Here is a 27,289-nt window from a genome sequence, read left to right as displayed (position 1 = left end):
TGTGAAGAAAACATCACAGAATATTTTACTTTTATTTTACATAATTTCTAATCAAGTGTAGCTTGTGCACTTGTCAAATTATTCAAAATCCACCAAATATGGTGGAAATTACATTTGTTGAGAAATTGATTTGTTGTTCAGAAACATGATGGCTGATTTGAAAAAAAAAATATTTCCTTTGCATGTTCTGCAAGTCCACTGTTGGTCATTGTCATAGACAAATTAAACTGATGAGAGTATGAAAAGTGCGTTTTAATAGAGTTTTAATAGAGAATTTTATGACCACAGGCACAAAAATTTCCAGTTGATGAAGTGGTCATAAAGCAGAGTTTTAAAATCTGTTCAATTTTCAATGTGTTTTCACTGCAGTCATGACCAATGACTTTAATTCTGATTGCCTCATGCTGTGTGTTTCTTTTTTTTCTTTTTCTGTCACAGAATGGAGTCCACTGAGAAATGTGATGTGGTGATTCAACATTTCAACGGAAAGTTCCTCAAAACCCCACCAGGAGTACCAGGCAAGTGTCAACAATGCAGTGTTTTCTGACAATATTGCATCCTAACCAGGTGCAAAGCGATAAAGTGACAATCAACACGACATTTTGTTGCCCACTTGGTGTTTTCGCAGCCCCATCCACAGTAAAATCTCATTGCTTAGAGGTCCCTCTCCATATAGCAGTATATTAAAGGAATAGTTCAGCCAAAAATGACAGTTCTGTCATCATCTGCTTGCCCTCACGTTGTTCCAAACGCTTGTTTCAGTGAGTAAATGACAGAAATCAAATTTTTAATGAACTGTCCCTTTAAATATTAAATATGTTCTGATTCCTGATTGTGACAGCATAATTGCACCTGTATCGCTCACTGTGTCGAGCTTTAGATATATACTAAACCCCCAAGTTCAGCGTGTTCCAAACCTCTAGTGTGAGGAAGTACACGTCCCCCCACTTTGAGTCGCTCTGCTCATCAGCTTCATATGACAGGATCTGATTTATAGGTTGATTAAGGTTTAATTTAAGCCTGGTGTGCCAGAAGAAAACAGTTCCCACAGGGCAGCAGAATGTACTGCATATACTAGTGACAAACATTTATACCGAAGACTGCATTTAGAATACATTTAACTTGCGTTATGTGACGTATTTCAGAATGAAACTGAATATTAGTGAGATATGATGTAGGGCGGGACTTGAATTTTATCTATCCGCATTTAATTGGATTGTGAAAAGTGGGCTATGATATTATTGGATGCCATTAATTTGTGGACTTGTTCAAAAATCTTGTCAAATGTGTTATTAGATTTTGCTGAAAGATTTTTCTTTAACAGAATATTCTTGACTGCATTTGTGGCATAATGTTGACTACAACAAAAATTTCCACCTGTCCTGCAATTAATTGCGATTAATCATTTGACAGCCCTACAAATAATAGTTTTAACTGATTAAGTAATATAAGCGCTTCAAAAATGGTCTCCATTCACTTTCAAGTGCCTCACCGTAATTCCATTTTTGCTTATTTTAAAGAAAAATTGGGGAAATAATTCAAAAGTACTTTCCATAGTAATCAACATTATGCCACAAATGCTGTTGACTGAGCTTATTTTGTATTCAACTCAGAATATTTTAAGTAACAAACACTCATCAGTCATGCGCAAAACGATCAGAGACATTTATTAAGAAAGTAATTTCTGATTTCATGTCGCCTTTAAAAGCGACAAGCGCTTTATATCACAGACGCCCACAAAAATAATGTGTAAACAGTGTTGTTTAATGGGGTAGTTTTGCAAAGCTCAGGGTATTTTCCTCAGTAATGTGCTTGTGTTTGTTCCCCCTGCTGTTGTGGAGCTTTCTTGTTTCCTTTAGAGAGAGAAAAGGTGAGCACAAGCAACAGAAACAGAGTTGGAGAGGTTAAGGTGAATGAGAGAGAGAATATGTGATTCCTGTTGGATGCAGTATGTGCGTGCGTGCGTGTGTGCGTGTGTGCGTGTGTGTGTGTGTGTGTGTGTGTGTGAATCTGTCTGTTTTCTGTTTGAAGGAGGCATAGGCAGAGGGCTTTTTTGCGGGGGATGGGGGGGGGGGGGTAAAAGCAACTGACAAGACAGAGAGAGAGAATAGGAAGAGAGAGATTGGAGAGGGCAGCCTGCAACTCTGGCAGTTGCTGTGTGATTTGTGGGGTGTAGCGTGCGGCTCGGTGTCAGACCCAAAGACAGAGGGATGATGGATGGCTTCATCTATACCTCTCTCTCTCTTAAAGGCTCTCTCTCTCTGTTTTTTCTCAGTACTAACAGACTCCTGGCCAACTCGGTCTTGTCTTTACCTTTACAGTGTGTCTTAACCTGGTGCAACGTGATAAAGCGACAAGCGATAAAAATGTCTTCCATGTAAATTTGTTCCTTACCAGCTGCGATCGTGACAAGCAATAAGCATTTTTTTCAGTCACTTGGTTTCTATTTCTGCAGCGTTTCACTGGCTTCACATACAGTATAATGACATCTCATTGGTCTAAAAGATTTTTTTGTTTTTGAAAGATGTCTCTTCTACTTCTGTGACACCAAATGTGAATTTTCAGCATTTCTTAACTGTTCACCAGTCTTCAGTGTCACATGATCCTTCAGAAATCATTCTAATATGCTGATTTGGTGCTCAAGAAACATTTCTTATAATTAACAATGTTGAAAACAGAAATTCTTAAGACTGTATTGGATAATTTAAGGGTGCTGAGGGTGAACTCAAGAAGTTAAGTTGATCAAACAATTCGCAAATCATATATTGCTACATTTCTCATGAACATGCCAAGGAGAGTGAAGACCTAAATTGAATAATTTTCCTGACATAAAACAATCGTGTGGCTTAGAGGTCTGAAAATATAGCGCATAATTCATGTGGACCCCTTTTATGACTTTTATGGTGATTTTTTTGTCCTTTTGGTCCCCGTCCACTTTCGCTGTGTGGGTAAAAAAAAAAAAAAAACGCAATCTGAACAATCTTCATACCTTCTCCTTTTATGTTTCTTGGAAGAAAGAAAGTCATACAGGTTTGAAACACCATGAGGGAGAGTAAATTATGACAAATTTCATTTTAGGGTGAACTATCCTTTTAAAAAGCCAAGAAAAAGCTTCTTTTGAGAAATGGAAGGCAGAAAGTGAGAATGAGGTGATATTGTGTACTGTAAAGTCAGGAATATTGCTACAGTCTTTGCCAGCCTTCTGATAATGCATTCAGCCTTGAAAAGGAGCCATGCATGTATTGATATCCAGGTTCAAAGCTCAAAAATAGCACCTCATCGATTTTCTCTCCCTCCCATCCTTCTTTTTCCATCTTTCTATATCTCTCTCTCTCTCTCTCTCTATCTAGTAAGTGGATCATACGAGCCTGTGAAATAACTGTGTTTTGCACAAGTGGTTCCTCTTGAATCTTGCTGTGCACTGAAGATTCTCTCAAACAGGTGTAGCATTATTAAAACATCAGGCATAAAAGAGATCCAATCTGCTGTATGCTTTTAAAGAAAAGCCTTTTACACCTATGTTTCTTACACAGATTGATTGTTGAAATTTGTATGTTTTATTTGAGAGAGAAAGGAAAAGAAAAGGAGCTCTTTGTCTCTTAAAGGGATAGTTCACCCTAAAATAAAAGCTCTTTCATCATTTACTCACCCGTATGACTTTCATGAAGCACTTGCTGTCACTTGTTCAGTCGTTCTGCTCGTCTCTCTTGTCTCCATCTGCTGTAGGTGTGTGTTTGCTCGCATGTTGTCCAGATCCAGCTTACTCAGGCTTTTCTAACAGGCCACGGCGGGGCCATCAGGCCTGCATGCTCTCATAATTACACAGGCTCTTAGGCAACATGCTGATGCTGGGGTAGATAATGATGACGACCGTGTAACGCTGTGACCCCTCCATCACGCACAAGCTCCCTGTCATGGGACGTCCAGCGCTTCTTTCCATTCTGCTGATCTTCCACATGCCCAGGCAATTTGGCCGGCACCTGATTTCGACCTTAATCCGTTCCCCCCCTCATCTCTTCGTCTCTTCCTATTCATGAGCAGAGTGACCTGAGGGAAGTCTTAATGGTGTGGGTATGGGAATCAAGTCGTGGATTTGCGGTCATAACACCCCACACACTCATTAATTCTGGAACGTTTTAGGTGATTAAAGGTAAAGAGAGAAAATGAGAAATCTGTAGCGACAGATGCAGAATTTCTCATTTACTATGACAGAAGAATAACACTAATCTATCTGAAACTGGAAAAAAAAAAATGAAAGGGGTTAGTTTGGCCCTGTAAGCCCCTGCTGGTTGAAGATGTAACTATACCATCTTGCAACAAAAAGCATTTTACTCCATTTAATGGTTATTCAAAAGGAGCTGTTTATTGTGACAACATAAATATAAATAGAGAAACAACTTGTATATCTCTAATATTTTGGAATAATGTTTTCAGTAAAATGTTTTACCACACTGTAAAAAAAAAGAATTGGTTTTACTTAAAAAAGTAAGTTACCTGGTTGCCTTAATGTTGAGTTCATTGAAATTAAAAATGTTAGTTAATACAATGAAGGCAATTGGTTTAATCAACAGAAACTCAAAATATTATGTTATCTGAACCACATTAATTAGTTGATTTGACAAAAGAAAAAAATGTTGTGATAACAAATCATGAAAATCATTTTTTACAGTGCAGTGCCATATATAAAAATGTGAAATGTTGACATCACAGTTCAGGATAGTTTCTAGTGAAGGACTTGGACTAGTGCATCATTTTATTTTCACATATTATTCTATTTATATACTCTATTTATTATTTATTTATTTAAATAAATATTTTTTAAACACTTTTTTAAAATATTTTTTTTGTTTACATTTCTTCATTTAGCAGATGCTTTTATCCAAAGTGACTTAAAAATGAGGAATATTATTTAAATAATTTATTAATGAAAAGAAATAATTTTTTTAATATCTTGTTAAAAATATTTATATATTTTTGTTAGTTTTTAATTATTTTATTTGTAGCTTTTAATCATTTATTTGAAACTTGTTTTATTTAATTTATTATTTAACGCCTGTTGAGGTTTGTATTACTACTTTGACAATCAACAAACATGCCAAAAAAAAAAAAAAAGAAAAGTACTTTGAAATGAAAAATTCTGGCATTGACCGACAGACTGGTGGGCAGGGTCTTGTGTATGTGTTTTCCCACAGGCTGATCAGTAAAGTGACTTAATTGCTGTGTATGTGTGTGTTAACTGTGACTGAGGGGAAATGTAGGCTTGTACTGAAGTGCTTACAAGCCCACTGACAGTGAGACTGTGAGAGAGAGAGTACTTACACCCCACTGTCTGTGCTGATGGAAGGGGAGGCTAAATTATAGGGCATGTCAGTGTGTGAGGCCAGGCTGATGTGTATTATTGTGTATGTATGCGTGTGTGTGTGTGCAGCATCGGGGTGACCCATCAAATTTGGTTCCACTCGACTCGCTAATGCCTGCGAGACTGGGAAATCAAGCTGCTATGGAGCGATACACTGTCTGAGGATTTGTTTGAATGGGGCATGTGTGAGGCCAGAAATCACTAAGTGAGAGACCTAGTTGAAAAGGGTGGAGCCGTATTCTAAATAAATAAATATTTTAATATTTTATTTTAAATAAAATAATGTATTTGTTTTAAAAGATAAATGAGTTTATTTATTTTTTTATTTTATTTAATTATTTAAATGGCTGTCAAAGATGCACTTTTGCAGCCAGAGGTGTAGTTACAACATCCACCAGCAGGGGCTAACCGCTGCATGCTACCCAGCCAAACCACAAGACAACCATATTCCTTAATTTATCACAAAGCGGCCTGTTTATATACTACACCATAAAAATGAAATGTAAGATATCACGCCCCCTTCAAGATAAATCTGCGATGTTCTGGTGTGAAATGTTATTTTTGGAATGTTCTAGATTCAGTTCTAGCAGTGTTTGTGTTCCAGTGGTGAGGTCATAATGGAGGGGTCTCAGGTAAGCATTTGACGGGCCGGCGGTGAGGCGTGGAAGGCATTTTGATGTATTAATGAGCGCTGAGCTGGCTTCTGACTGACGTCTTATGTTTGGATGGTTTCGTCTTATGCTTCAGACAAGGCACTCACACGCTATGTGTGGGAGAGTGAGAGAGAAATTCTATAAAGGACGTGCTAATGAAGCTGTTTATTTTCCCAGGACTTACTGGAGAACATAATGGGCACTGGCGCATATCGTTCTCTCACATTCTCTGTGTACCTCTTTCTCTCTGATTTCTTCTTTCTTTTCTCCTTTTTATGTGTTCTCTCACTCTCTATATTTAGTGGCACTTGCTAAGGCAAGCATCAGTATTATTTTTGCATTCAAAATATGGTGACTTTCTCTCATTCAAAATGTTTGATCTTTTGAATTCAGTTCGCTTAACATTATTTCTAATCATTTTATTTTATTAGTTTTTATTCATTTTTTAATTTAAAAGTTAAATTAATATTTTTAATTATTTTTATAATTATTCAGTTATTTATACTTAATAAATACACTACCATTCAAAAGTTTGGAGTCTGTATGATGTTTTATTTTTTTTTAATGCTTTTAAAAGAAGTCTGTTATGCTCACCAAAGCTGCAAAGTAAAAACAGTAATATTGTGAAATATTATAACAATTTAAATTTTAAAATTAACTTTTTTTGTTTGTTTGTTTTAAGATATTCTAAACTGTAATTTATTACTCTGATGGCAAGGCTGAATTTACAGCAGGCTTCAATGTCACATGATCAAATAGAAATCATTCTAATATGCTAATTTGCTCATGAAACATTTTTTTGTGTGTAAACCATGGAACTTTTTTTTTTTTTCTGGATTCTTTGTTGAATAGAAAATTCAAACAGCATTTATTTAATATGGAAATATTTTCTAAGATTATAAATGGCTTTACTTGCGCTTTTGATCAATTTAATGCATCCTTGCTAAATAAAAGTATTAATATTAAAAACTATACTGACCCCGAACTCTTGAACAGTAGTGTAATTTACTGTAAAATGCGCAGCACAATGCTGTGTCAAACTATTTAGTATACAGTATAATAAAATATTAAGTTTTAGAATTATCCCTTAACGGTATATCAGGTTTCTTGAATATTAAATTTAACTATAAACATGTTTGTCACCATATTTTGAGATCATTTTGACAATAAAATGGGTGAAAATATAGACTTAGATTACTTACACTCTAGCAAATGCATAGCAAAACCCAAGCAACACTAGTGGTGAGTTTTGTACAGCACTCACATTTTCTGCTAAAACTGTAAATATGTACTTTTCCTGATTCTCACATTTACCCAAAAACTCCTTGTTTTGGAATTGCTGAGCCCATTTGTGCACGTCATTTTCTAAAACAGCTCCACTTCCAGTTCTCTGCTATGATTCTTTAGCTCACTCAGTCTTTCCTTTTGTTTTCCCATAATCTTTGAATAAGCATGATCCTGTTTTTGTTATTTTCTCTGCTGGAACCCAACAAGCCTCCTCAGCATACAGGAGGCAGGAATAAAAGGTGTTTAGATTTGTCTGTAGTCTTTAGAGAGAATGGCAGAGGATATTTGGTGGCCTGCTCTAGACTCGTAAAGATGCGAACATGACGCTGGTGACCTCAGACGCAGGAAATACTATGGGCCCTCATGATTCCTTCAGTGTCCCATCATGAATGAGAGGAGAGAACACAGGTCCCTAAATGCAAACTGACATAGTAAATCATTTGTATCTCTTTGTATATATGGGCTGCGCTATTAATCAGGTAAATTAATAAGATTTTGATCATGGCTGCTATGATTTGATAGTCAGTGAGTTTGTGCTAAACTGCAGGACTCAAACAGTCACATGAAACTGTAAACTTGTGTTGACAGCTTTATTGATCATAACAAGAGGGGGGCAGTCTATTATTGATGTTTGCTTGCTTTCGCTGTGTAATTTATTCTAAATCTAAATAACAGGGATTTTTTTATGCTGATAAAGAGGGCTAGTGTGAAGTTGACCCTTTAGGCACTGCCTTGGTTTAGTGATGTATAAAACAGCAAAAGATTAAAGGCCTGTTCACAACTATAACGTAACTATATTAGCGCCCACACCTGTGGACGATAACGTTCTGTTTATTCTAACCACGCTGCGGTTTTGCCGTATGTTGCTTTAAATGTGTGAGGTCTTTAAAGTAGGATGGATTCTGATTGGCTGTCAATGTTTTTATCGTTCATCAGCTGGGAAAAAACATTCTGAAAGCGATTCCAACTAAATCGTTTCTCTGTGCCATAGTATTTGTGGTGTTGAGTCTGCTATTCTTTTATATTTAGAAGGAAAATATTTTAGAACTATATCTTTATAGTAACTATATACTATATCGTTATCATTATAGTTATCATCCTTTGTGTGAACGAAGATCACATGGATGTGTAGCCTACATAAAGAATATGGCATGCTTCCCAAACAAATTAAGTTTAATGAAAATTATATTAATCAAAATGAATGATTCAAGTCATTACATTATCAGGATAAATAACAGACAATATCACTGGAGAAAATGCTTTATTGCTTTACATTATTCTGTTTTTGTTTTGTTTTTCATTAGCAAAATTGTTTTCATTATTTTCATTCATTTTTTCATCAGCAAAGTTAAAATGTAAAGCAACAATCATGGTTATGACTGATATTAGATACATGTGGAAAATGATTCTTGCTTGATTTCTCTCTCTCTCTCTCTCTCTCACACACACACATACACATGCATATGTATTCACCTGGTAACCGGGTCTCTAAGCGCAGGTGTGGTAAAGGGATCAGGTGTTTTGGAAAACAGCTTGAATATGTGTTAGTGGCTGAGGTGTGACAACAATATCTTCAGTGTGGAGCTGCTATAAAGGTCTTAAGTGAAAATGATTCATGTTTCTTATACTTGTATGTGAAAACAAAAAGCGTTTATTTCCATGTAGTATTTTCATGCATTGCATTGCATTGCATAAAAATTGTATGAAAAATTACATATACATGTAAATTTTCATGCAATTTTTATACAATGCAATGCATGAAAATACTACATGGAAATAAACGCTTCAGAATAAATTAATGTTCTCGGTTAATACAAGATGCTGACTGTCTGAATAAACAATTGACTAAACATTTAAAGCTTAAAACTTAAGCCTAAATCTTAGCTTAAAACATCCTCCTCATTATAAACAAAGCATTTATTTAATCAAGCTCCAAAAATTACTTATTTTGATATCGTGTGATCTGTGACGAATTGCAAAAGGAAAATACATTTGCATATGACTGCCACCAGAACAAGACAGCGGCCGTCTCCAATTACACGTGCGCTGCACCAGCAAACGCGGAGCATGCGAGATTGAGGAAACAAGTGCACAAGTTAAATTATGAAAAATCGTTCTGCCAAGTTTTAATTTCTGCATTATTATTCATAAATATGTGCGTCAGTTTTTAACCAAGATCTTTTTTTGTTTTCGTCCACATGCAGTTGCGATAGCCTATATTATGCATATGCGAGAGCATTTGGAGAATATACACTGCTGTAGAGCTGCATGATTAATCGTTAAAAGATTGCGATCTCGATTCAAACACTCACACAATCTTATTCCTAAATGACAATGTGTCTATTAAACCTTTGACAAAAGAACACAGGGACATTCATACCTGCGCTGACCCAGTGAGAGCAGTTGTCTGAAACAACTTCAGTCTTTTCAAGTATTCAAGTTATCACAGAAGTACTTTTTAGTTCGCATATGAACACTGCTGCCTGTGGTAGCAATCAAAATAGAGCAAATCACCTCTTAAAAGCATAGACAGTAAAAGAAATGGACACAGCGACCCCATTGGAACTCAATTGAGAGAAGTGAAGCCCATTTTTAGCGATTTTTAGCACTTCCGTTTCTGACGCGCAGACTCAAACTAAGCTTGATGACGTCCGCAACCTGTCTGACAGATGTAAATCTTCTAGTAGCTGTGCGTGCAAACTGCCATTGTTAATCTTGCAGAGACGGCGAGCTTGAGCGGGGAGTTCTTTGGCGTGAGTGAGCAGGAGTAATTATTCTGATTAATTATTTTGTATAGTATTTTAAAATGTAACGCCAGTACGCCATATTAAGATAATCACCCCGATTGCCTGTGAGCTTCTCCTCCTGTCTCTACAGTAATTTCTCTACTGTGCGACAGAGAGTCGAGTGGTTATGACGCAATCGTTAGCCTATTTTTACAAAAACTGTTTCTACGGGGCCATAATGTAACATAGAAGGTAATGGAGCCCTTTATACATTGTCGTGTATCTTTAGAAATAAATAATGGACAAATGGAGTCTTTAAACGCCTCAGATGTAAAGTTATTCACTGTCAAAGTGACGCCAAAATGAATGGGAGTCAATGGGGATGCTAACGCAAGTGAAGTTCTGCTACAAGATGGCGGCACCCGGCCGACTTCAACTTCCGGTCGACTTCCTTGGGCACTGCTTAAAAGCAACTTGTCTCTTCAAATAATGTTTGACTCAGTGACATTGTTACGCCACCAAGTGGCAACAACTGAATGTTAAAAATGTAGTATTTGTCATTGAATCATTCATTCAAGAGATTTGTTCAAAAACACTGATTCAACCAGTAATGAAGTCAAGTCTTTATGAGATCAGTTCTTTAAAACCGATTTAAAAATAAATAAATAAATAATTCATTCAAATTAATTAAACATTTTAAATAGACTGCAGCAATTAACATTTTGTCAGAACCTCTAGGAAATATTATTTTGTTTAGTTATCTGTTCAGAATCTTGGATTGTGATTTAGTTTTTTAAATGTTCAAAAAAAAAAAAATGTTTTTATTTAATTTTTCTAAAATGCCAGTTTGTGTTTAAAAAGTACCTAAAACATCATTAAAAACTGCAATAATGTTTCATTGTACTATAAAACTTTGAAAGTAAAAACAAAAAGCAAATTGCTTAATGTTTTAAAATTATGAAATCATAAATCAGCGGAACCAAAGTTTACCACTTTAAATTTAATATAAAAAAGTTTGATATAATGCATATTTTATGCATTATAGGGGGCCCACGGACCTCAGTCAAGTTTAATTTTTGGCCCTTCGTTGTAAAAAGTTTGGGCAACTCTGGCTTTGTCTGCAAATGATGGTTTCATATAGATAATGTTTTCAAGACACTTACCAGCGTGCAATAGCGAGTGGGCATTGATGTTTTCTTATGCAATAATATTAGCCAATCATGAGAGTGGCCGTTTACTATTTCAGACAGAGGGTCAGAAAAGGGTTGCTAATAAACTGTGAATGTATAAATATATATAAATAAATATTTCCACATATATATTTGTTTTTTTAACATTATAAGTGAACCTCAAGCAACATTTTAAAATAATAAAAAAAAAAAATTCCACGTCATCTCCACTTTAATTTCATCACATTACAAAGTGATAGTCAAATTAGCATCAAATTACCTGCATTTGGCTTCCATGTGTTGAGCCATATTGAATGAAGCATTTGAGCATGATATCAACATGTGAACAGCTTGACCATCAGTCAAAGAGCCATGTGCCATTGTGAACACCAAATCAGATGCTCAGTTCTTAGTCACCATTAAATCAAAATGGACATTTCCTGTTTGTTTTTTCTTCTATAGAATATTGTACTATTTATTATAAATGATTTATCCGTGCACATCATTTTTTAATTCATGTGGCCTCATAATCTTTAATCAAAATAACTTCCCCCCCTCTTCTCTGTCACTCACATGAGATCACAACAGTAGCAAACCACAACAATCCAATCAATTCCCGATTGACAAATCAAGTCCCACCCTACATGTTTTCTTGTTCGATAAGCCGTTTCACTTAAATATACGTCACAATAGGGAAAAAAGACTACTGTTACTTCCATTTCATGCCGACTTTAACAAATCAATAAATCTGAAGCTAATATCATCAGTAAAATAAGGTGACATGCCCAGCGGGTCTTCAAACTGTGGCAAGTGTGTGCAGCCTCTATCATTTCACACCAGTGCTATCTGGAGCTTTCCCCAAACCAAATTTTCTAACCGCATTATATTTTGATTTATTTGAGCTTTGTTCGTCCTCGACGGTGTCGTGATTGATTTAGCGCTGTTCTGACACAAACAAAGCCGGGCCCAGATAATCGCGTTTATACAAGATAGAATTCTAATGAGGGGGAGAAATGATCTTTCGGTGAAATCTATCTGATCTGGGACGTTCTCTAATAGCTCTGTCTGCCTCTGACCCGAGAGAGGACAGCAGTCAGCCCCATAGAGGGCAAGTGATTTCAGTGGAGAGCCCATTAGGAAGCAATATTGCATGTATTTTTTTTCTTCCTCTTTATCAAGTGTTCATTAGGGCTGCTGGGATGAGTCATGCATATCCAAATCAGACAGATTTGATTTCTCATATGCACACACAGGCAGAAACGCAAGCAAATGCTTTTCAATTACCTGAAATTAGGGAAACATTTTCCTGTGTTTTTAGGCAACAAACACGGGGGAGTTCTCTAAGAATTTACTGCGTTATTTGCATGCACTGTCTGTATATATCATACAATGAATTACTGCTACATAAGCATATTTTCTAAACAAAGTTCTGTGTACCACCTGCTCTCCAAGAGTGCTAATAGTTAATTGAGGCAGGCAAATAGTGCTGACTTTTGTGAATAAATCTATTATGAGTCTAATTTTACAGAGCCTCTGAAGTCTAAATAACCCTTGAGACATTTGCAAAACACTTTTACATGCGTATGAGACACTGTCACGTGAGACTAGATATAAATAAACTCGAAATTGTAAAGTGCACATGCAATCTTGTCAAATTTGTGTTTATGTGTGCTATGTATGCAAGAAAATGTTCTATTTAGTTTACTTCTATTCAGTAAGGATGCAAAAATGACAGTAAAGACATTACTGTCAATTACTGTCAGTACAGTCCAAAAGTTTGGAACCACTAAGATTTTTAATGTTTTTAAAAGAAGTTTCGTCTGCTCACCAAGGCTACATTTATTTAATTAAAAATAAAGTAAAAAACAGTAATATTGTGAAATATTATTACAATTTAAAATAACTGTGTACTATTTAAATATGTTTGACAAAGTAATTTATTCCTGTGATGCAAAGTTGAATTTTCAGCATCGTTACTCCAGTCTTCAGTGTCACATGATCCTTCAGAAATCATTCTAATATGCTGATTTGCTGCTCAATAAACATTTAGGATTATTTTCAATGTTGAAAACAGTTGTGTACTTTTTTTTTCAGGATTCCTTGATGAATAGAAAGTTCAAAAGAACAGCATTTATCTGAAATACAAAGCTTCTGTAGCATTATACACTACCGTTCAAAAGTTTGGGGTCAGTAAGAATTTTTATTTTTATTTTTTTGAAAAGAAATTAAAGAAATGAATACTTTTATTCAGCAAGGATGCATTAAATCAATCAAAAGTGGCAGTAAAGACATTTATAATGTTACAAAAGATTAGATTTCAGATAAACACTGTTCTTTTGAACTTTCTATTCATCAAATAATCCTGAAAAAAAATATTGTACACAAATATTTTGTACAATTGTACACATTAAATGTTTCTTGAGCAGCAGATCAGCATATTAGAATGATTTCTGAAGGATCATGTGACACTGAAGACTGGAGTAATGATGCTGAAAATTCAGCTTTGCATCACAGGAATAAATTACTTTGTGAAATATATTCAAATAGAAAACAGTTATTTTAAATTGTAATAATATTTCACAATATTACTGTTTTTTACTGTATTTTTAATTAAATAAATGTAGCCTTGGTGAGCAGATGAAATTTCTTTTAAAAACATTAAAAATCTTAGTGGTTCCAAACTTTTGGACTGTACTGTATACACACACACACACACGATATACTGGTGCAGACTGTGCATGCTTAGACATTGATTTTCTTTTTGTGCTGAAATATTGCACACAAAAGTAGTGCAACTGTTTAGTGAATTCACCTCACAGTGAGACAACTTAATGTTATTTTCTGTTTTTGTGCAGCGAGTGCATTCCTTCTAAATGAAACATGAACTTCAACCTTTAAACGAGCATGCGGTGAACTGGCTCCTGACCTTGCATTCTGCAATGTTTTATTAGAGAACTGAGACAATAGTCTGTCTCTCTCTCTCTCTCTCTCTCTCTCTCTCTCTCTCCAATGACCTGCTCTCAGGACGAGCTGTGCAAAGCAGCATCCACCAAACCAAAGTCAGACAGGCCCATTAAAAGGCAGGAAGTGGGGAGGCTAAGCTGATTATGCAATGTTTGTATTCTACTCAGTTTGCGTCTCTCTCTCTGTCTGTCTTCCTGTCTCTCTGCCTGAATTGTCTCTTTCCTCCTGCTCTCTCTCTCCACGGAGAGATGTCAAACAGGCCAGTGATATTTACCCTCTTTAGCCCAAACAAACAAACCAGTGCTCAGAGTAAACTGCTCACCCAGCACTGATCCAAGATCAGGGCATCACATTGGCAAGCGGTTGATTTACAATTTGTTCATTTTCAGTTCTGTTAGCATTAGCATGAGGGTTATAAAAAATGCATGCATTACAACTTTAACCTATTAGAAAATGCTTGCAGGTCAATCAAAATTTCTTGGGTCTCCTATTATGTTTTTTTTTTTTTTTACATAATGGAACATGTATTAAAGACATTTGTAATGTTAAGATTTCTATTTCAAATAAATGCTGTTCTTTTGAACTTTCTGTTCATCAAAGAAACTTGGAAGAAAATGGATCACGGTGTCCACATAAATATTAAACAGCAGAACTGTTTTCAACATTCATAATATTAAGAAATGTTTCTTGAGCACCAAATCAATGATTTCTGAAGGATCATTTGACACTGAAGACTGGAGTAATGATGCTAAAAATTCAGCTTTACCACCACAGGAAAAACTTACATTTTAAAATATATTCAAATAGAACAGTTATTTTAAATTGTACTAATATTTCACAAAATTGATGTCTTTACAGTATGTTTTTCATCAAATAAATCCTATAGAAAGACCTCTGTTTTTCTCAGTTTTCCTGACAACTTTACTATATATATTTTACTGCAACCATACATTTTTTGTCTTTTTGAATACATATTTTCACCATAAATAATAATTTTAAGTTCATTCAGGTTACTTCATTACATCATATTTGCAATATTTGACTTTGACTAAATTACATGTATTGTTAAATCTAATAAAAGTTTTCTCTTGCAGTTAACCAATTAACATCTTTTTACTCTAGAATTTTTAAAATTACAAAAATATTTTTCCAGTGCATGTGTTTAAATCTTAAACATTAATGAAGTGTTTCTTTCTAGCGTGTCAGTTTTGTTTAAATAATTTCCATTTCTATAGATCTTATTCGCCAGAGAAACAAGCACGCAGCCATCTTTAGAATTTTTTTTGAAATTCCGTTTCTGCAGTAGCTCCATATATTTCTATGGCATCGTAATTGGATGGTGACGTAGATTTACTTACTGTTGAGTTAGAGAAAGTTATCATGAGCATTGTAATATATGAAGCGGATGTCATAACAAATGGCATTAGACCGGGAAGAAAGAAGCGGTTCATTAAAACGAGTGGTTCATTCATAAATTCGTAAGATCTTACCTTCATGCTGTGGAAATACAAACCAGAAGACAAAACACAATGAGCACAGCGCTGAAAAAGGGTGGGGCTACACAAGGTTAAGTTAGAGTTAGCTTTGTTTGGAGGTGGGTGAGTAATGAGGACCCCGATTTTCATTCTGTGCCCAAACCTTCATCTACCATTAATGTGTGTCTCTGTGCAGAAAATGAGGTTTCTACAGGAAACTGAAATTATGTACTGGAGACTTCTTAATGTATTTTATAATGCAGGAGATTTTCTGTGTGTAAAACTCCAGGATAAAGCTCAGCACCCTTGGCTTCTTAGAATGGCCGGGCTTCCCATCTCGCAAATGAACGCCACACACATTTAATACCATGTTTGTGGTGTTGTTGCATTCAGTGAATTCTCATGTCTCACCGAGCGTGTGTGGGCTCACCTCACAGCAGCGCTCAATTGTGGGCTGTGTTTTTGTACACTTTCTCCCTATATGTATCATATAGCGGTGACTGAATGTAAAACCAAAGCGCACCGTCGTTCTTGGACCTGAAAGCCACTGTGCCAAGCTGGCAGCATAACAGATCTGTGCGGTAGGCTGCTATTAAAGCGTGGGCGATGTGTAGACACCAGCTTTGTCAGGGTCACACGCTCCTCCTACCCACTCAGTGCACACCGTTCCAGGGCAAACAGTGCTCTTTCTGTTGGTAAACACCATCCTTTATTTCCTCCCTGCATGTTCTAGAACAGGGACTTCCATTTGTAGCACATGTACAAATGTTGTTTTCAAGGCCCTCTGCATCAAAGCAATCTTCCATTTAAACCAACATCTTTAAACCTGCTAATCCAAATGCAGTTAGTCTTGGTGCATCCCAGCTCTAAGGCCCTATGACTTCCACATTGTGAAAAGAACCGCTGAATCAAGTCATAAAAATATTTTTATTTTTTATTTTTAAATGCAATTTAAAATTTCAATAACGTGGAATGTCATGGAATTTGGGAAAATGTGGATGAATAAATGAAATATACATTGCGATATACACTAGCTCGTTTGAGGTTGTGGGAAAGGAAGGATGGCAGGTATGAGTGAAGGAATGGCGAAATCTGGGAACTTGAGGGCCATCATAGGGCTGAGGGTGGGAAACTCGGGTGTGGCTTCAGGAATGCCTGCCGCCCACAGAGAGAACTGGAGGTCGGTGGGAGCCCAGCAGGAGTTGGCACGCAGGAACGACGGGCCGTGGATTAGAAACACATGTCTATCTTATTGACGGACCCTCCTCCTTCGCACTCCCTCCTCGACTGAATATCTGCGGTGCTGTGACCCAGAGTTAATAAACAGCTTGAAAATACATGTGGTTAGAGCTGTCTGCTTGGGTAAATGTTATGGAAACACTTACGGACACACATGCACACACAATCAAACGCACTTTCAGTACAAAACAAGTTCCATTAACATATTGCGTTTCGCAAAATTGTGCTCTCATTTTTGTGTTTGTCTCTACATGATTTAAGAAAAGGGGAAGGTGATTTTTTGGGGGGGAAAACTCCCAAAGCAATGAAAAGTGGTCCAACAAAATATTCCATAAATGCCCCATGAGAAATAGAGAACGTAAAAATGAGTCAATGAATTATGAATTTTCCCTGCAATAGTTCATGTTACATTTAAAACACATGTCATCATGTTGGGACACTTACTGTAATGATGCGTGAAGTTCCAAGGAGACTCTGATTAAAATATTGGCAAATTGACATGCGTGCAGTGCTGCAGATGTTAAGAGTATGAGTGTTTTTGGTTTGCCCTGTGGTGGTTTGATGAATAGCATCATGTTTTAGCTCATTAAGTGTGATAAAGTGTCAGATTGAAATACCTTAACAGCTAGTGTGTGTGTGTGTGTGTGTGTGTGTGTGTGTGTGTGTGTGTGTGTGTGTGTGTGTGTGTGTGTGTGTGTACTAGTACATATGTTTCTGTTTGTCTTGATAGGTAGTTTGAAGCATGGCCTGCTTGGCAAAATTTATCATGGTAACCATAGTTTCCACAAAAATATTACATCTGTGTCTACAATGATAAAACTATGTATAATTTGATATTAGACATCACAGCCATCAAAAATAAATTAAGCAAAATGACATTTTTTTTTCTTGCTGGGCAGTTGCTAAGAAGGTCAGGGTAGGTTTTAGCATGTTCTGGGTGGCTTTTGGCATGTTGTGGTTGCTAGCATATAGCTATATTGCTAGCCAGTGTTTTCTGGGTGGTTGCTAGGGTGTTGCTATACATTTACTTGGATATGGATGAATGCTAGGATGTAACTAAGAGGATGTTAAGGTGTTCTGGTGTTTGCTAGGGAATTGCTAGTATGGTGATAGGGTGTTCTAAGTGGTTGCTAAGGTCTTGTAAGTATGTTCTAGGTAAATGCTAGAATGTTGCTAGAAGGTTGCCAAGGGTGTTCTGGGTGGTTGCTAGCATTTTGCTGGAATGTTGATAGGGTGTTACCATGCAGTTTTTAAGATCTTCTGAGTGGTTTCTACTAGGGTGTTGCTTTACATTTGCAAGATATGGGTGGTTGCTAGAATGTAGCAAGAAAGTTGCTGAGGTCTTATAGGTGGTTGCTAGGGTGTTGCTATGATGTTCTGGGTGGTTGCTAAAATGTTGCTAGAAGGTTGCCAAGGGTGTTCTGTAGGGGTGTGGCGAGACCAGTATCTCACGAGACGAGACGAGACTCGAGATTGAGTTCACGAGACGAGACAAGATGGCGAAATACATGACTAGAAAAAATATTCTGCAGGTGTATTTGAAATGTTTTAACTAATCATTTTGTAATGAATGTCATTTCAGTTCTACTTTCTGAGACTGAATTATCATATGCAGTAAAAGACAACAATACTCAAGCACTGTAAAAGGTTTTGCCACTAACTCAACTGACTGGCTTCTCTTCAGATCTTACTGTACATGAATTATGAGCTTCTACAGCTTTTGACCTCCTAACTGAACTCCTCTCCACAAACTGATCACAGAAATAAAAACAGTATAAATAAAAATGGTAACACTTTACAATAAGGTCTCATTTATTAACATTAATGTATTAACCAACATCAACTAACAACGAGCAATATATTTGCTACAGTATTTATTAATCTTTGTTTGTTAGTTGATAAAAATAGTCATTCATTGTTAGTTCATGATAGTTCACAGTGCATTAACTAATGTTAACAAATGAAACCTTATTGTTTGTACTAGTAAATAATAAGAAGAGAAAACTGTTATTCATTTTTATGGTAACACTTTACAATAAGTGCAACCATAATCGCACTCTCTCAATATTCAAAGATCAAATAAGACCAAATTTTTCTTTGATACAGAGCTAGGAGATGGTTACAACTACACTGCCCAGCCTAAAATAGCTTTCATATTGAGAGATATTTGAATTCATCAGGGAGCCGCTTTCAAATGCGGGATATTGAAATCACGTTTGAATGCGCGCGCGTTTACTTTCACTTTCAACGGTCGCGCGTACTCTGTAAATATGGAGCGGCGGCGACCGTTATCCAACTGAATTAAATGTTTTTTTTATTTAATTACAAAGCAAAACGACAGTGGAGGCATAATGTAAACGTAGCGGTGGCATATTCTTTCCTAATCATACTAACACTCTGTCATGGCAACATCACGAGACTACTTTTTTCCTCGACGAGAAATCTCGTCACAGTTTAGTCTCGCGAGATCTCATGCCACGAGATCTCGTCACACCCCTAGTGTTCTGTGTGGTTGATAGGGTGTTGCTTTTCATTTGCAAGGTATGGATGATTGCTGAAATGTAGCAAGAAGGTTGCTGATGTGTTATAAGTGGTTGCTAGGGAGTTGCTAGTATGTTCTGGGTGGTTGCTAGATGGTTGCCAAGGGTGTTCTGGGTGGTTGCAAGGATTTTGCTGGAATGTTGATAGGGTGTTACTATGCAGTTTTTTAGATGTTCTTGAGTGGTTTCTACGGTGTTGCTTTACATTTGCAAGGTATGAATGATTGCTAAAATGTAGCAAGAAGGTTGCTAGGGTGTTGCTAGGATGTTCTGAGTGGTTGCTAGATGGTTGACAAGGATGTTCTAGGTGGCTGATAGGCTGTTGCAGGAATATTGCTGGAGGGTGCAGCTTCTAAGACGTTCTGCGTGGTTGCTAGGGTGTTGCTGTGCATTTACTAATGTGTTCTGCGTGGTTGCTTACTGTCTCAAGTCAAAAGAACTGTAAATACTTTTTTTCTGTTTTAACTGGTGAAAATTGTAAGTGGCTGTTTAGAAAAAAATATCACAATTTGATTTCAGGTATAACTTATGTTCATTGCACAAAGGGTATGAATTACAGTTTGAAGAGGTAAACTTGTTTAAGCTATAATAATAATTAAGCCTGTCTTATCTGCTTGTATCTGATGTAGACACATGGAATAAAAAGGTTGTTACTGGAGGTGTTTGTTCTTGTGTGCAGTGTAGTATGATTTCCCTGTATGAATTCTGGGTTTGAATCAGAAATCAGTCATTCCTAACAAAGGCTCAAAACTTTCCCTGCATGAGTGAGATTCAGCACTTCGAGTTCAGGGCAACCTGACTAGCAAAACAAACAGAGCAAATGCCAAGCAGAGTCTGCTCATAAAATCAGCATGGATATTCTACTACGCTCCAAAAGCAGCACAAAAACTTCCAACATTATTTGGCTTCCCTGTTTTATGATGGCGCTGGTTGTTATTTTACTGTTCAACCTAAACTGTGAGGGGGTTTAATACAGGGCGTTTCCCACTGTCTCAGCTGAAACACACATACATACATACACACACAGACTCATTGTTTTTGAGATAGGGCAGGGGTAGAGCTGCTTGCTTGAACATTTCGAGCCTGCCGCAAAAGCTGTGATCTTTTCTGCTGCCTCGTTTTCTGCCTGTCCTTCACAATGGAGTCACTTGTGTTGTGCTGCTGTTATCAGCACTGGCCAGCATGTGCATGTGTATATAATAGGAGGGTGATGACAAGGCTGCAGGTGTAGACCCTGCCTCCTCTGCAGGTGGAGGAGAGAGACTTTTACCCCACCTCACTTCAGCTCAAAGCACACTCAGATCACAGGGGCCGAAAACTCTCCTCTCCTCTCCTCTCCTCTGTTTATGAGAACAGCTTGTATTGATGAATAACAGCATGTTTAAATTTTGGACAAATGCATACATATATATCTTCATGGCCGTAGCCAGCTATGATGCCACCGAGGTCCGAACCTCTGTAAATTTTTCATTTTCAAAAATAAAATATGAAGTTCTCTGAATGTCTAATTATCCGTTAAAACTCCTCCTATGAATGTCCGTATGTATAATTCAGTTTATTAAGTTTGCTAGATTGTTTAGTGTCCGTGGTGTGAAATGATGGAGAGCGATTTATGTTGCTGTGAGATGCTGGCGGAGTGAACGGGATTTGAGAGAGAGTTGTGAGTGAGGGCGCGGGTGCTGCCTCCACCGTTTTGCAAGATCCACTTATTATGAGCCTCTTTAGACTTGTTTTTTTCACTTAATGTGGCACTTTAGGAAGTGATCGTCATGATATTATCTCTAAGATACGGTATCAATGCTATCAAAAACAGTAGCATAATAACACTAGTACACAGTTCTGTAGAACAAGTAGGTTACAGAATGAAATATGCCAAATATCCAAACCATGGCCATGAAGAAGTCTATGGCCGTGTGTCCACCAAAGCATTTTTAGCCAGCTGAAAATGCTAGGCACTCTGCTGAAAGAGCCTATATGTGAGCACTTGAGAGCTCTTCAGCAGTGCAGCGTTTTTTCAGTTGAGACGCTTTGCTTGCTATGATACAGAATATCTGCGTAAGTGTTACTAGTATCTAATTTCACAGATAGTTTGTTTCAGTACTGTTTCTATATAAAAATGCCGATACAATGTAAAGAATTTGCTTTGAAGTCCCCTGTAGTAAATTATTTTATCCCTTAAAACTCATCTTTGATCACCAAAATGACATATTTGAAAGTTTTTTTCCTGTAAAAAAAAATGTCTTCATGCCTTAACATAGCTAGAATGTAACTCTACACCCTTGCCTCATTTAATATATGCGGATCAATGAATATGCAAATTAGCCCCACCTCCACTCGCTCGCGCCAACTCGGAGATCCACTCTGTCAACTTACTGAGGTAAATTCTGCACAATAGTATCGCTCTTTACAACATCGGACACAAAACAGTAATTAATATGATTAGCCTTTTGCTTGACTATGTTATCAAACAGCTAATAATGTGTTGCTAATGTTACACAAACCGGCACGTTGATGTGATTGGTTACAAGGTATTTTGTGAGGTCACAGACACCAGCGATTTCAAACCACGGGTTTGAGACTCTTTTTTTCACTGCAGTTTTAAGGTGAAAATACTCAGCAATGGTGTTGACATACGAATTTGCACATGGTTTGTCTTTAGGCATATTAAGAACACCACATAGACATATAAACAACATTAAAAACTTGATTTTCACCACAGGGGGACTGTAAATGATTTTGTTCCATTATTATGCTTGTTGTTGTCATCTGTTGACGTTGTATAAGCAGAATGTGGCGGGTTTTCGGTGTGGTATTTGTCCCGCCCCTACTCCATTGTGATTGGACAGCTGGGTACAAAGTGACAGTGATGAGCGCTGCGTTTTTCATTCAGTTTAGTAGTTAACCTTTCACAAAGTCATGCTAAAATCATTCACACTGTAAGAGCACAGACAAAGTTCTTATTACTTATCATCCATATATCAATGCTTATAAATAAAAACTTTTACACTGATTATTGTATTGTTACATGAATAATAAACAGATAATACCTAGACTAAAGTAAAGAATTAACAAACTCTGATGCAATAGGTCTAATTTAAGAATGTCCATCCCCCCAAAACAGACAGAACAGAGAGAGTGTACCCAGTGTAGAATGGCAAAAAGCCATGCTTGTCTCCTCTGATAGTTTCTGATATCTTTTTCTCGCATTTAGTTTCTAACATTCTGATCTGAATTCCTCTCAACTCTCGTTCTTCTCTTCTCTTTTAATCTCTTCTCTTCTTCTGTTATCTATTTATTTTCTTATCTCTTCTTTCATTTTATTGTTTTTTCTGCCCTTTTCTCTCATCTCATCTTTTCTTTCTGGCATCATTTCCAATTAGTGTTTTACTCAATCACGGAATGGCTATTTTATTGAGACATCTCTGTTTTGAAGACTTGATCCCTTGTTTGATGTCTCATTCTAAACGATAGACAAAAAAGAACAAACAACAGCCATTAAATATTCTATTCAGCTACAGAATACATAATGTTCTGTTGAGCCGTTTCAGCTGCTTGTTTTGTATTTGTTTATCTGGTTTTATGCAATATATGTGCTTATTTACGCACAAAGCATCCTCTGCAGTCTGTACAACAGCTTTCTATTGTTCCACAGAGCGGCTGGAATATCGCAGTGCAGGTGAGAGCGTGCAAAGAGAAAGCGTTCATTTTTCTCTGCCAAACTAACATACTTTCAGAGGTGACTGTAGAGTCATATCGCCGGAGGGCAGGATTACTCAGAATAGTTGTCTGGACTCCACAAAGCAGAAACTCCTCCTCCTGCATCTATCATCGCTCTCTGCCAGATCCCATCATCCAAGAAGTTTGTGCTCGCTTTAAATGAGTTTTTCTGGTTGCTGAGGAAACCAAATTAAGTTTAGCTTAGCTGTGGCGTACAGGAATTTCTTCAACTCCAGAGCAAAATTTCCTGCTCTTTAAGTGTGTTCTTAGACTTCACAGAGGTGTTCCACACCCCGCAATTCATATTGCCATCATGACTGAGCGAGAACATTGAAGTGTTTCACCTCAGCGCCTGCTATCCTGCTTTGCGCTTTTGGAAGAGAACTCTTTTGAACTCTCTGCTCGCCTGTAGCGTGAACCGGTCCCTCTGGGCCATAGAGGAGCCTTCTCGCTTTCCTTTCCACGTTTTTTTTTTTCTGTGTGGTAAGAGATAGTAAGCAAGATACACACTCCAGTGAGCACCAAAAACAAACAAACAATGTTTTGAAACTTTTCAATTGGTGGAGATTATTATGACGCCATTTAAATTATTTACTGTCTCATTCAGGTCATTTATTATTTTACAAATATCAAACAAAGAGCTTTGAAGATCTGCCAGGGAAGTTGTTTTGATGGTGGGGATTTGAGAGGACGTCCGTGCCAAAAGTGAGCCGATGGTCTGAGTGTCGAAGACATAATGGAACGGAGGGGGCGTGCAGGAAATCGAGGGGAGATAGTCGAGGGGTGTTGAACTTCAAAAGGTCATTGGATATTCTTCCGCTGCTCTGTGGGCTCGGTGTGGGTGTGATACCTGCGGTGTAACATTTCCTTCTCTGTTCAATACACACTCCACTTTCTTTGCCGAGGTCATGACCTTTCCATCAATCGTACTGCGGTTGACCTATGGAGGTATCCGTCCACTCCTCCCTCTCACGCCCTGCTGACTGGCTGACTGATCTTTTATATTCTTCTGTGTTTGTTCCTTCTTCTCAACAGCCCCGACAGAGCCGCTGCTTTGCAAGTTTGCAGATGGAGGACAGAAGAAGAGGCAGAGTCAGAGCAAGTACCCTCAAAATGGCCGACCGTGGCCCCGGGAAGGAGAGGTGAGTGCTGGCAACCTCAAAGACCTACAGTACCACACATCCTCTGCAGTTATCTATCTATCCATCCATCTATCCATCTATCTATATATCTATCTATCTTAGTGCTGTCCAAAGCACCGTCCACGATACCAAGTAGGTACTGAAATTTTAAAAGAGTGACGCTTTGAGCGCTGTTGAACGGATTCGTAAACACCTCTGATTGGCAATTGTTTTCACGCGCTCATCAGATATCTGTGATTGGCTACAATGATCAACGCAAGGGAGCGTTTGAAAAAGACAGAAGTGTTTGATGAATTTGGATGCGGGAGTATCCCGTGTGTATCTGTGTAAGTGCTCAGTGAAAAGCGTCATTGATGTCTATTTACAACATGTTTTTGAAGCGCTGATCATTGTAGCCAATCACAGACATATCTGAAGAGCGCGTGAACACAGTTGCCAATCAGAGGGGTTTACAGATCAGTGCTGCAGTTGCAATGCTGCATCCTTTTTTGCTATGTCAGTTCAAATTCAATTCAAAATGCAGCAATTGGAATTTAAAAGGCATTCTCAATTCAATTACAAATGATACACAACCCTGATCCTCTGTACTTACAGTGCCTCTTTTCCCTACTATCCCTGTGCCTTACCTTTCCCAGGATACCCAGCCCTGATGAAGGGTATAAGTCAGGAGCAAACCCTTTGTTTCAACCATAGGCTACAAACCCGATTCCAAAAAAGTTGGGACACTGTACAAATTGTGAATAAAAATAGAATGCAATGATGTGGAAGTTTCAAATTTCAATATTTTATTCAGAATACAACATAGATGACATATCAAATGTTTAAACTGAGAAAATGCATAATTTTAAGGGAAAAATAAGTTGATTTTAAATTTCATGGCATCAACACATCTCAAAAAAGTTGGGACAAGGCCATGTTTACCACTGTGTGGCATCCCCTCTTCTTTTTATAACAGTCTGCAAACGTCTAGGCAAAAGTTTAGGAACAGGAATGTTGTCCCATTCTTGTCTAATACAGGCTTCTAGTTGCTCAACTGTCTTAGGTCTTCTTTGTCGCATCTTCCTCTTTATGATGCACCAAATGTTTTCTATGGGTGAAAGATCTGGACTGCAGGCTGGCCATTTCAGTACCCGGATCCTTCTTCTACGCAGCCATGATGTTGTAATTGATGCAGTATGTGGTCTGGCATTGTCAGGTTGGAAAATGCAAGGTCTTCCCTGAAAGAGACAACATCTGGATGGGAGCATATGTTGTTCTAGAACTTGGATATACCTTTCAGCATTGATGGTGCCTTTCCAGATGTGTAAGCTGCCCATGCCACACGCACTCATGGAACCCCATACCATCAGAGATGCAGGCTTCTGAACTGAGCGCTGATAACAACTTGGGTTGCACTTTTTCTCTGAGAAACTCCTTTCTGATATTGCTCCACTATTTTTCACCACAGCATTGGGGGAATTGGTGATCCTCTGCCCATCTTGACTTCTGAGAGACACTGCCACTCCGAGAGGCTGTTTTTATACCCAATCATGTTGCCAATTGACCTAATAAGTTGCAAATTGGTCCTCCAGCTGTTCCTTATATGTACATTTTATGTACACTTATTGCTACCTGTAGCTCTCATGAAATACAAAATGAGCCAATATTTGGCATGACATTTCAAAATGTCTCACTTTCAACATTTGATATGTTACCTATATTCTATTGTGAATAAAATGTAAGTTTATGAGATTTGTAAATTATTGCATTCCTTTTTTATTCACAATTTGTACAGTGTCCCAACTTTTTTGGAATTGGGTTTGTAGAAGAAAGGGATGAAAGAAAGGGAGGCAGGAGAAAACATTTGATTGATGGAGTCATCTGGCCATGTTTAAGTTCCCAGTCTTTCGCACTAGTCCTTTAATCTCCACTCTCCTGTTTTTATTCCCGCAAAGCAAGTCTCGCCGTCTGGGTTGGCTGATGGGAAAATGGCGGCAGGGTGAACAACTGGCATTTTCTGGGCAGCCCCAGCTGCTGGCATGACGCGGCGGTTCAGGGAAGCATGCCCAGATACCGACCAGACCATGAGCGCCCATTATGAGGAGCTGGCAGCCGCCATGACTTTGGCTGCACTCTCTCATGAAGGCGTATTTCAATATGCAACCCCAGGGGTCCACATTAACTAGATAGAGTGTCCAGTCACACGTAGGTTAGGTCGATGGTTTTCCCACCAGTCTCCAGGTTTTCTCCCCCACTGAGGAAAACTTGGCGCCCGACAAGCTGCAGTATATGAGTGTTGTTTATCTGCTCCAGTCCAATACGGGTCTAAGCGGCCAGCTTTCTCCCCTTATTCACTTAGCTAGCGCGGCTCTGTCAACATGAGCTATGCTTTCTGCAGCCTTGTAAATACCAAATAACTTTGTGCCGTATCGAACCCGAGCCCGTCTGGTATTACAGCCCAGCGCTCTGAGGTAATAGATCCACAGCTACAAGTCTAGGCCATGTGCTTTTAAAGATATAAAGAGCACTTGGCCGGCCCCTATTAGATGACCCTGTTCTATTGCCAGCATTACTCAATAGACTTTATAGGATACTTGCTTCACCGGAACAATCTTTCACTCTTTGTCCTGTCTGTCTTGTCTTTCAGAGTGGCATGGCGCTGACCTATGACCCCACTGCGATGCAGAACGGGTAAGAGTCATTTGTTATTTTGAGTTTTGACTGCTTGTTAAAGGTGATTTGAGAATAAAATGATGAACTTAAGTTTCTAGCAGTGAATCCATCCTCATACCAGTGGAAAAGACCAGCAGTCACCAGCATAAAGTGCATTATGTTTTGCATTATATTCAAACAGAAATAGCAGTGTGTATATATGCATTTATAAGATACATATAACATACGTATCTCTATAAGTATCTTAGTTAAATGAAATTGTTTCGATTTTCAATTAATTTAAAGATTAAATTGATTATCATTTTAATTAGATGGGCATATTACATTAAGAAATGCATTATAATTATGATTAAAATAATAAATGCT

At 37.6% G+C, this 27,289-nt stretch overlaps 1 protein-coding gene across 2 annotated transcripts in view; it reads left to right on the top strand.

Moving 5' to 3' along the window:
- The window catches only part of rbms3 (RNA binding motif, single stranded interacting protein), a 171,864-nt gene that overhangs the window by 121,026 nt on the left and 23,549 nt on the right, over nucleotides 1–27,289 (top strand). For both annotated transcript variants that reach the window (XM_048152604.1, XM_048152603.1), the window contains exons 6-8: nucleotides 439–518; nucleotides 24,165–24,271; nucleotides 26,898–26,941. In XM_048152604.1, the coding sequence (XP_048008561.1) occupies nucleotides 439–518; nucleotides 24,165–24,271; nucleotides 26,898–26,941 (231 nt within the window). The remainder of the gene's footprint in view (nucleotides 1–438; nucleotides 519–24,164; nucleotides 24,272–26,897; nucleotides 26,942–27,289) is intronic.

The sequence above is a fragment of the Megalobrama amblycephala genome, linkage group LG13, assembly GCF_018812025.1.
Source record: "Megalobrama amblycephala isolate DHTTF-2021 linkage group LG13, ASM1881202v1, whole genome shotgun sequence".
Lineage (NCBI taxonomy): Eukaryota > Metazoa > Chordata > Actinopteri > Cypriniformes > Xenocyprididae > Megalobrama > Megalobrama amblycephala.
Note: the sequence above shows the minus strand (reverse complement) of the source record. Positions and strands in the feature narration are given on the sequence as shown.